The sequence below is a fragment of the Somniosus microcephalus genome, chromosome 26 (genome assembly GCF_052327205.1).
Source record: "Somniosus microcephalus isolate GS21.2 chromosome 26, FLI_Smic_1.0, whole genome shotgun sequence".
Classification (NCBI taxonomy): domain Eukaryota; kingdom Metazoa; phylum Chordata; class Chondrichthyes; order Squaliformes; family Somniosidae; genus Somniosus; species Somniosus microcephalus.
In genome coordinates, this window is record NC_141012.1 from 8,297,731 (window position 1) to 8,309,301 (window position 11,571).

At 49.7% G+C, this 11,571-nt stretch overlaps 1 protein-coding gene and 1 long non-coding RNA gene across 3 annotated transcripts in view; one reads left to right on the plus strand and one right to left on the minus strand.

Moving 5' to 3' along the window:
* The window catches only part of LOC147100259 (uncharacterized), a 207,005-nt gene that overhangs the window by 173,321 nt on the left and 22,113 nt on the right, over positions 1-11,571 (plus strand). The gene's annotated exons all lie outside the window — the stretch shown is intronic.
* Positions 1-11,571, minus strand: part of LOC147100261 (myelin protein P0-like) — a 28,166-nt gene that overhangs the window by 5,041 nt on the left and 11,554 nt on the right. The window contains exons 3-6 of one of the 2 annotated variants that reach the window (XM_085967771.1): positions 5,334-5,503; positions 2,300-2,516; positions 1,395-1,563; positions 1,252-1,282 (exon numbers count right to left, since the gene is read on the minus strand). In XM_085967771.1, coding sequence (XP_085823897.1) covers positions 1,252-1,282; positions 1,395-1,563; positions 2,300-2,516; positions 5,334-5,503 — 587 coding nt within the window. Of the gene's footprint in view, positions 1-1,251; positions 1,283-1,394; positions 1,564-2,299; positions 2,517-5,333; positions 5,691-11,571 lie in introns of those variants that run through there. The other variant, XM_085967769.1, reaches the window with a different exon arrangement.

Here is an 11,571-nt window from a genome sequence, read left to right on the forward strand (position 1 = left end):
GCAAAGTGCTGCTCAGTACCCAAAACTCCTTCACACAGCGCTGAATCTCTGCAGAAGTCTCTCTCTCTCTCTCAGAATGCGTGGTGCAAAAATGCCGTTGACAAAAAAAGGCAGGAAGCGGCCACCTTTAAATAGCGCTCCCCCAGTCCCTTCCCGACTGCAAAATGCTCCCCTCAACTTGTTGTTGCTAGTGGCAGGAGGTAAGGCAGGGGGCGCCACTTAATATCCGATCCGGGGCGCTACACGCTCGACTGACATCACGATCTGTGGGCGCAGGAGATTGTGGCGGTAGTGTTTAGCGCCACCGCAAAATGTCTGGTCAATTTCGCGAGCACCACAAACATTGCCGCACCCAGGCGTTAGTTGCTTTGCACCCTATTAGCGCCCTCTTCTAACAGGACACGCAACACAACCACATTTTTTCCCCTACATCTCTCATTTAGCCCAGTACAACCTTCTTTCTAGCCTGTGAAGTTTAAACTTTGTTTATTCACTGGGTTAACCATGGGGTGAAGTTTAGACGAAGCTTACGAATATACAAACAATGACGGACAGGTAAAGACCCTCTGGTTCATCCAGCAAGTCCCACACAATTGTGATACCTTGTGTATCATAACATATACACTCCCCACCCCACCCCACCCTAAACCATATGATCTCCTGAGAGAGGTGAAAAAAAGAGTGAAACCCAGGCCAATTTGAGGGGCAAGAATCTGGGAAATTCCTCTCCTAGGTAATCGAAACTAGTCCAGGAGAACCCTCTGGCCCTGAATTCCCTGCAGTACCTACCCTTCTGTAAGAGATGATCTCCGCCCCAGCCAGAAACAGGTCTAGCTCTCGCTTGAAGGAATTTAGCGAGTCCGCGTCCACCGCACGAGACGGCAGTCTGTTCCAGAGGTCCACTATTCTCTGGGGAAAGAACCACCTCCTGACATCTAACCTAGATTTTATACAACTTAAATTTGTGACCCCTGCTCCTCTCTAATCTATTTAATTGGAACAAACTGTCAACTGGAACACAATCTATTCCCTTCATAAACCTCAATCAGATCCCCCCATAGTCTACGATGGGAAAGTAAGTCTTAAGTTCCTCTGAATATGGAGAATCCTTGGAAGGACACTCAACCCTTGTCGGTCTGGAGTTGACAATTGGTCTTAAAGTTTCAGTGACTGAGAGCATGACTGATTATTTAATATTCTGGATTATAAAAAGTCTACACTCAAAAACAATATTATTAAAACGCCCCTTACCTCAGAGTTTTCTAGGGCACCTGGGTCGTTCCTTTTGTGTATTGACCGCAGAGAATGGGGGAGAAAAGTTCAGAATTATTAATTGCGTAAAAAGGTGGATAACAATGCAACTCCTTCAAATTCTCGGTCCTCAAAGTGTATACCTTTGACTCCTTGGTGCTGTGTGCATCGGGCGTTTCCTCCACATGATTCCAAGGATAATAGTCAGCGCAACAAAGAGGGTGAAGACCCCAACTGCTGTATATATGATAATATTCTTCGGAACCACTTCCTCTGACACAGGCGGCCGGAAAGATCGTTCGTGCCCCATACCTAAAGGGAATAGAAATGCTCAGAAATATTTAGATGTAAAATCTCCTCCCTCCCATCACCCCCCCGCCAAAAGCAGAAATTTATATAGAAGAATGAGAGGGGATCTCATTGAAACTTATAAAATTCTAACAGGACTAGACAGACTAGATGCAGGAAGGATGTTCTTCATGGCGGGGGAGTCCAGAACCAGGGGTCACAGTCCAAGGATAAGGGGTAGGCCATTTAGGACTGAGATGAGGAGGAATTTCTTCACCCAGAGAGTGGTGAATCTGTGGAATTCTCTACCACAGAAGGCAGTTGAGGCCAATTCATTAAATATATTCAAGAAGGAGTTAGATATATTTCTTAAGGCTAAAGGGATCAAGGGATATGGGGAGAAAGCAGGGACAGGGTACTGAATTTGGATGATCAGCCATGATCTCATTGAATGGCGGAGCAGGCTCGAGGGGCCGAATGGCCTACTCCTGCTCCTATCTTCTATGTTTCTAATCCCAATTGACCAAACCCCTTCCCATTCACTCCCAGTGCATAGAATCCCAATTGACCAAACCCCTTCCCATTCACTCCCGGTGCATAGAATCCCAATTGACCAAACCCCTTCCCATTCACTCCCGGTGCATAGAATCCCAATTGACCAAACCCCTTCCCATTCACTCCTGGAGTATAGAATCCCAAGGGACCAAACCCCTTCCCATTCACACCCAGTGTATAGAATTACAGCGACTCTGTTCCTTACCTTTGCACGAGACCGTTAGGTGAGTGCTGCTTCTATAGACACTGCTGAACATCCTGGGGATCCGCATATCACAGGTGAAATTGCCTGTGTCACTGCATTCCACTTTAGTTATGAGAATGGAGCCATTGTTTTGTCCGATGTCACCCACCCACTGAAGTCTCGGGGTGAACAAGCTGTCCTCCACCACCGTACTGAGATTTTGATAGTGAAAGAAAATCTGTGTTGGAGTAAAGAAGGAAAGAAACTGAAGAAAAGCACGGGTTAGATACAGAGTAAAGCTCCCTCTACACTGTCCCATCAAACACTCCCAGGGCAGGTACAGCACGGGTTAGACACAGAGTAAAGCTCCCTCTACACTGTCCCATCAAACACTCCCAGGGCAGGTACAGCACGGGTTAGACACAGAGTAAAGCTCTCTCTACACTGTCCCATCAAACACTCCCAGGGCAGGTACAGCACGGGTTAGATACAGAGTAAAGCTCCCTCTACACTGTCCCATCAAACGCTCCCAGGGCAGGTACAGCACGGGTTAGATAGAGAGTAAAGCTCCCTCTACACTGTCCAATCAAACACTCCCAGGGCAGGTACAGCACGGGTTAGATACAGAGTAAAGCTCCCTCTACACTGTCCCATCAAACACTCCCAGGGCAGGTACAGCACGAGTTAGATACAGAGTAAAGCTCCCACTACACTGTCCCATCAAACACTCCCAGGGCAGGTACAGCACGGGTTAGATACAGAGTAAAGCTCCCTCTACACTGTCCAATCAAACACTCCCAGGGCAGGTACAGCACGGGTTAGATACAGAGTAAAGCTCCCTCCACACTGTCCCATCAAACACTCCCAGGGCAGGTACAGCACGGGTTAGATACAGAGTAAAGCTCCCTCTACACTGTCCCATCAAACACTCCCAGGACAGGTACAGCACGGGTTAGATACAGAGTAAAGCTCCCTCTACACTGTCCCATCAAACACTCCCAGGACGGGTACAGCATGGGTTAGATACAGAGTAAAGCACCCTCTACACTGTCCCATCAAACACTCTCAGGGCAGGTACAGCACAGGTTAGATACAGAGTAAAGCACCCTCTACACTGTCCCATCAAACACTCTCAGGGCAGGTACAGCACAGGTTAGATACAGAGTAAAGCTCCCTCTACACTGTCCCATCAAACACTCCCAGGGCAGGTACAGCACGGGTTAGATACAGAGTAAAGCTCCCTCTACACTGTCCCATCAAACACTCCCAGGGCAGGTACAGCACGGGTTAGATACAGAGTAAAGCTTCCTTTACGCTGTCCATCCCGTGGCCTGTACTTTCAATCCAGAGAACGTGAATTCAAATCCCACCATCGCAGTTTAAAAAATAATTCTGGAAATAAAATGCTGTTGTCGGTAAAAGTGCCCATGAAGCTATCAGATTGTTGTAAAAACCCAACTGGTTCACGACTGCCCTTTAGGAAAGGAAACCAGCCGTCCTTAGCCAGTCTGGGCCGACTATGTGACTCCAGTCCCACACCAACGTGGTTAACTCTTAACTGCCCTCTGAGCTGGCATCGCAAGCCACTCAGTTGTATCGAACAGGAGAAGACCTTCTCAGGGCAACTCCGGATGGTAAATAAATCCCAGCCTTGCCAGCAAGGCCCACATCCCAAGTATGAACAATAAACAAAATGGAAGAGGTACAGAAGCAGCTTGAGCATTCTGTGAATGGGTTAAAGCCAATAATCCCGGCAGACCCCGGGGGCAGAGTTTCCACTTTGGACGCATTCGATGATCCGGGCGCAAACTGCGCCGGTTTTTAGTGTTTTTTTTTTTCCCCCTCGAGTTTCAGCTCAAACTCATTTGCATGTCACAGAACACAAAAACTGCCGTGAACCTTTAAAGGGACGCTGTCTCCCTGAAACATCCACAGACCCAGTGACGGGGAATGCGAGCTGTTTAAAATATATTGGCACATTACCATGGCATATGGCCAAATATTTCCCTGGCACTTTATTTCTGAAGACTAACTGGGATAGTTTCGAATTTTTGATACGTGCTGGACGGTGAAAAACCCCCAAATTCACCCCCCGTGCCTTTCGAGGTATATCATAACCGGAGCAGGTCACCCACTGAATTCTGCCCTCATCGTTTGGAGCATCTTCCGCAGGGACTGGAGTGCATCATCGCCCCCGGAAACGACATTTTAATTTAATTTGTTAAGTTTCAGTTGTTGTATTTTTGTTTTTGTGAAGTTACAGTTTTAGCTGATGCACCAAAACAGCGTCGTTTGGAGTGGGCTTTGGTGCCCAAGTTCCGCAGAATTCCCAGAGACGGTCAATGGGCCGATTCCTGACCAGCTCGATAGCAAAATACTGCGAATGCTGCAAATCCGAAATAACAACAGAAAATGCTGGAAAAACTCAGCAGGCCAGGCAACATCCGTGGAGAGAGAAATAGAGTCAACGTTTCAGGTCGAAACCCTTCTAGCCGGAAAGCATCACCAGAGGCCCGCTTAAAGGGCCTGAATCCGACCTCATCGGACTTCCGTATTTTGGTTAATGATTTCTCGAATACAGTAAATGCACATGGCCATTTGCCGGGAGCAACTCACTTTCCCAGGCCGGAAAGCATCACCCGAGGCCTGCAGAAGGCAGCCGAATCCGATCCCATCGGACTTCCATATTTTGGGGGTTAGATTCTCTCCCGCCATCTAGCGTATTGGATATAGGATATAGTGACACCACCGTGGTGGGACCTGTTCACTAATATAGAAGTCCCCTCCTGGATTAGGATAGCCTCCCACATTCTAGGGTTTCGACCTGAAACGTTGACTCTATTTCTCTCTCCACGGATGTTGCCTGGCCTGCTGAGTTTTTCCAGCATTTTCTGTTGTTATTCCTCTGGCCGGCAGCCTCTCAAGTTGACCCTAAACAGGCAACATGTTGACACCTGCATGGTTCGAGCTCAAGACCCACAGTGTCAGAAGGTCGTGGCCGGAGTGCAGCCCCCTGGGGATCGGCAACCGAGCACTGGGGAGACCCATCACTCACCAAGTCCTCTTCAGCACCACTCTCAGAGGTGTGGAGCCAGTCCAGCTTGACATTGTGTATTTGTGTGTGAGCACTGTAGTTGAGCGTGCAGTCCAGCCGTACCTCCATCCCCTCCTTCACAAACAGGTATGTCGGGGTTGAGATGCCAACCGCTGAGATTGAGCAGATATCTGTAGAGTAGCAACAAGCAGTCAGTGCCCGGAGAGTGGTGGAAACCTCACTACTTCTGTTGAGAGGCTGTGGGTTCATTTCCACCACTAGTGATGTTGCATCAGGCCTGTTATTCTATATATAACCCCCCCGAACCCCTCGATTAGATTCCAGCCTGTAACTCACTCCCGGGTATCCGTTATTCTATATATAAACCCCCCCCGAACCCCTCGATTAGATTCCAACCTGTAACTCACTCCCAGGTATCTGTTATTCTATATATAAACCCCTTGAACCCCTCGATTAGATTCCAGCCTGTAACACACTCCCGAGTATCTGTTATTCTATATATAAACCCCCCCGAACCCCTCGATTAGATTCCAGCCTGTAACTCACTCCCGGGTATCTGTTATTCTATATATAAACCCCCCGAACCCCTCGATTAGATTCCAGCCTGTAACTCACTCCCGGGTATCTGTTATCTATCTTCTTATATCTATTATACTAGCTCGGGGGGCCCGGCGTTGCCAAGGCTTTTTTGTAAAACGGCAGTTTACAGGGCCGCGCGGTTGACGGCCAGCCGCTGCCGCTCCCCCGCTCTGTGTCTCGGGCCGAGCAGTTGTCAGGCCCGGCCTGAGTGACCCCAACTCACCTCCCGCTTCGGTGGGCCACCGCAGCTGCCTGCTCGCTATTGAGTAAAAGCAGTGAAAAAAATGGCGGCTACGTTTCGGGAGGCTGTAGGATTAGGTCCCGCCCACACATGGAATGAAACGCCCCCCGTGACGCACCGATTGGTCAACCATCAGGTCACTGAACTGTAGGATTGGTCAACCATCACGTCACTCAACGCTAATGAGCGGTAGGATTGGTCAACCGCTAATGAGCGGATTTTTGAACGTTTTTTGTATACTGTCCGAACAATTTTTGTCTGACCAAAAAGTAAATACACCTATGAGACTCCCCTAATCATAAGCTTTCTTTTGATATAACATATGTGTAGGTATGCTCTATAACTTTTGAGTGTATAGCAGACAGACAGACAGACATACAGACGGACGGATCCTTTTATATATATAGATATTGAGGCCCATGCCTCCACTGCGGTTTTCTCAAAAAGACGATTGGCACAGACATGATGGGCCGAATGGACTCCATCTGGGCTGTAAATTCCTATGATTCTCTGTGAGGGGGCATACTACAATATTATTCATCCAAAGTTTCCCAGATAATAGTGGTGTGCTCCATTCTCCATAGCCTCGCAATCGAAAGAGATAGTCACCTTAAGGAGGAGCTGCAACAGAAGCCCTCAGAAAAGGATCTGCCAAACAAAGCAGAAAAAGCCAAAGAAATCAAGGAAGCAGCACCATAAGGTGCTTTGAGAGCTGGTGAGACCTTTGATAGGCCTTGGTTCAGTACACTTTTTCTGAACTCTCCATCCTTCCCACTCCAAATACCAGTTCCTCTTTCCCTTCAATAAAAACAAAGCCCAACTTTTCCTTCAACACTCTGCAATGAAACTCTGCTAACTCAGCCAGCGGTGCATTATTTTTTTAAATGCAAAAGGAAGAAGCATGTCTCTCCCTGCTGCTTGCCTCCACAGTGCTTCCTCTGCAGGGTGGGAGGAAGTGTAGTCCAGGTAGCTGTGGGAGTCAGTGGGCTTATAGTGGATGTCACTTTCGATTAGGCACTTTACAGCCTTCTGGACTCAACATCAAGTTCAACAATTTCAGACTATAACCTCGGCCCCTATTTTTTCACATGGCAGCTGTTGATGATTCTGCCATTCCCATTTACACCTCATCTAGACTCATCTTTTGTTTCTTTACTTGTCCCATTACCATCTCCTTTTATCTTGCACCATCACCCCTTTTGTCTTTTAATCTCTCCTGCCTTCCATCCTATCAGACCTTCAATTTTGTTCTTTCCTCCCCCCCTTTCCCTGCCCCTGCACTTGCTTAAAATCTGTTACATCTCTAACTTTTTCCAGTTCTGACAAAAGGCCCTCGACCTGAAACGTTAACTCTGTTTCTCTCTCCACAGATGCTGCCTGACCTGCTGAGTATTTCCAGCATTTTCTGTTTTTATTTCTATTTACCAAAACTTTTTTTTCCTGTCTGTCAATCAACTTTCTATCCATGCTGCTACATTTCCTCCTATCACACACCTGAATTTGTTTTACAAGCCTCTTATGGATTCCTGATATCACGTTTGTTACTTCATGACTTCAGTGTAAAGTAAAATTGGGTGGCATGTAAACTGGACGACTGATCTGATCTTTTTTGTTTCCAGCCGGGCGGATTAGGTTAAAGTTACCGCTTTACCTCAGTTGGAAAATGAATTCAACAGCAACAATTCAGGATCTCAAAAAAAATTAACTGATCAATTCACGTACACTGCACTTTTGACCCTGAGAGGGAGATCTGCAAGTCATTTGGTGCTTTATGCGCATGTGCAAGTTTATTTCCCTCAAGTGCCTATCCAGTCTCCCCTTCCGTCGGCAGCGAGTTCCAGGTCCTCACCACTCGCTGCGTAAAAAAGTTTTTTCCTCACGTCCCCCTGTATCTCTTGCCCAAAACCTTAAATCTGTGTCCCCTAGTCCTTGTACCATTAATTAGTGGGAAGAGCCTTTCCCTGTCTAGCCTATCCAAACCCGTCATAATCTTGTACACCTCTATCAAATCACCCACTACCTTCTCCATTACTATGTCTATGGCAGCATGCTCTTCCTTGGTGAAGACAGATGCAAAGTGCTCGTTTAGTAACTCGGCCATACCCTCTGCCTCCATACATGGTTCTCCTTTTAGGTCCCTAATTGGCCCCACCCCTCCTCTTACTACCCTTTTACTATTTATATGCCTATAGAAAACTTTTTTGGATTACCTTTTTATGTTGGTTGCCATTATATTCTTATACCCTCTCTTTGCCCCTCATATTTTCTTTTTCACTTCTCCTCTGACCTTTCTATATATAGCCTGATTCTTAGATGTATTTGTAACCTGACAGCTCTCTTTTTCTACCTCATCATATCTCTTTCGTCATCCAGGAAGCCCTTACTTTAGTTCCCCTAGTGGGAATGTACCTGAACTGTTTCCTCTTTAAAGACAGCCCATTGCTCCATTACAGTTTTGCCTGCCACTCTTTGATTCCAGTTTACCTGGTCCAGATCCGTTCTCATCCCACTGAAATTGGCCTTCCCCCAGTTAAGAGCATAAAAAATAAGAGCAGGAGTAGGCCATACGGCCCCTTGAGCCTGCTCCGCCATTCAATACGATCATGGCTGATCACCGACCTCAACTTCACTTTCCTGCCCGATCTCCATATCCCTTGATTCCCCTAGAGTCCAAAAATCTATCAACCTTGAATATACTCAAAGACTCAACATTGACAGCCCTCTGGGGCAGAGAATTCCAAAAATTCACAACCCTCTGAGTAAAGAAATTTCTCCTCATCTTGGTTTTAAATGGCCTACCCTTATCCTGAGACTGTGACCCCTAGTTCTAGACACTCCAGCCAGGGGAAACAACCTCTCAGCATCTACCCTGTCAATCCCCTTCAGAATCTTGTATGTTTCAATGAGATCACCTCTCATTCTTCTAAACTCCAGAGAGTATCGGCCCATTCTACACAATCTCTCCTCATAGGACAACCCTCTCATCCCAGGAATCAATCTAGTGAACCTTCGTTGCACCGCCTCCAAGGCAAGTATATCCTTCCTTAGATAAGGAGACCAAAACTGTGCACAGTACTCCAGGTGTGGTCTCACCAAGGCCCGTACAATTGTAGCAAGAATTCCTTACTCTTATACTCCAACCCACTTGCAATAAAGGCCAACATGCCATTTGCCTTCCTAATTGCTTGGTGTACCTGCATGCTAACTTTGTGTTTCCTGTACGAGGACACCCGAATGTCTCTGAACACCAACATTTGAAAGTTTCTCACCATTTAAAAAATATTCTGTTTTTCTATTCTTCTACCAAAGTAAATAACCTCACAACTCACATTTCCCTACATTATACTCCATCTGCCACCTTACTGCCCACTCACTCAGTCTATCTCTATCCCTTTGCAGACTCCTTGGGCTGGATCTTACCTGAGGAGACATGTTGGGGGCGGGACTGCTGGTTTCCGGGTTCTAGTCCCGCCTCAGCGACGTCTGACAATCTGACACTATTTTCCCTGATTGGCCTTGTTAAGCCCACCCTGCGGGCTTGCCGGCCAATTAAGGGAAAGCCAGTGTCAGATGACGTCAGTGCATGACTCTTCATCTGCCGGTTTTGTTAAAGTGACAGGCACATAATTTTTTGACAGATGATTTGACAGTGTTTGACAGTATTGAGGTGCTGTCAAATACTGACAATCACTGTCCAAAGGTGAGCCCTTGCTCCCAGGCTCACCAATGACTCTCTCCTTAGGGGAAAACAGATGGCAGCTGCATGTGAGATTGCAGAAGCCATCTGTCAATTCTCCTGATCAGATGAGGCTTCCCAGAAACATCAAATCTTGTCAGCTGCAGATATAGATATATACTAGCTGGGGGTGCCCGGCGTGCGAGGCTTTTTTGAGGGCACGTTGTTGTTGGAAGAGAGAGAGAGAGCGACTGGGGGGAAGAGAGAGAGTGGCTGGGGGAAGAGAGAGAGGCGACTGGGGGGAAGAGAGAGAGCGACTGGGGGAAGAGAGAGCGCGACTGGGGGGAAGAGAGAGAGCGACTGGGGGGAAGAGAGAGAGCGACTGGGGGGAAGAGAGAGAGCGACTGGGGGGAAGAGAGAGAGTCAAGAGACTCGGGGGAAGAGAGAGAGAGAGAGACTGGGGGAAGAGAGAGAGCGAGAGACTGGGGGGAAGAGAGAGAACGAGAGACTGGGGGGAAGAGAGAGAGCGAGAGACTGGGGGGAAGAGAGAGAGTGAGAGACTGGGGAAGAGAGAGAGCGAGAGACTGGGGGAAGAGAGAGAGCGAGAGACTGGGGAAGAGAGAGAGCGACTGGGGGGAAGGGGAAGGGGGAGGAAGGGGAAGGGGGAGGAAGGGGGAGGAAGGGGGCGGGAGGGGGGAGGGAGGAGGGGAGGGGGAAGGGAGGGGGAGGGGGAAGGGAGGGGGGGGGGGAGGTGGGGGAGGGAGGGGAGGGGGAGGGGGAGGGGGAGAGGGGGAGGGGGAGAGAGGGGAGGGAGAGGGGGAGGGGAGAGAGGAGAAGGGGGGGAGGGGGGAGAGAGAGAGGGGGAGGGGGAGAGAGAGAGGGGGGAGAGGCCGGGTTGCCGGGGTAACCCTCCTCCCCCTCCCGCGGCCCGCCCCTCCCGAGCCCCGCCCCACCCCTCCCCGAGCCCCGCCCCCTCCTCCCCGAGCCCCGCCCCCTCCTCCCGAGCTCCTTCCTCCCCCGCCCCCTCCTCCCGAGCCCCCTGCCCCCCCTCCTCCCTCCCCCGCCCCCACCCCCCTCCCCCCCGCCCCACCCCTCCCCGAGCCCCGCCCCACCCCTCCCCGAGCCCCAGCCTGAGGCGACTTGAGACGGCCGATTGCGGGTGGCCTGGCCGGGTTGCCGGGGTACCCTCCTCACTCTCCCGAGCCCCGCCCCCCACCCCTCCCGAGGCCGGGCCTAAGGCGGCTTGAGACGGCCGATTGCGGCTGGCCAGGCCCAGTTGCCGGGGTAACCCTCCTCCCCTCTCCGCCCTCCCGATCTCCGGGACCGGGCCTGGGCCTGAGCGGCTTGAGATGGCCGATTGCAGCTGGCCAAGCCCGGTTGCCGGGTTAACCCTCTCCGCTCTCCCTTCCCGCTAACCCCTCCCCCTCCCCGCCCGAGCCCCGCCCCCCTCGAGCCCCGCCCCCCAGCGGGACGGCCGGTGCATAGCTCGGGCGTGGCTGGCAAGGAGAGGCCCAGGCTTCAAGGCCTGAGGCCTACAGACAGCAGACCTGGAGAAATGAAACAGATAATGGACTCATTTATCACACACAAATTATATAATGAGTTAGTTGGGCTCCTAAGTACCAAATTTGTGGTGGATAAAATCCCCTCCACACGTACAGAAAGTGGGAAAAAAAAAAATTTACGAATCAAAATGGCTGACACTCACCTTGGTTCAGAATGTTAAGGCCCGCCCACACACG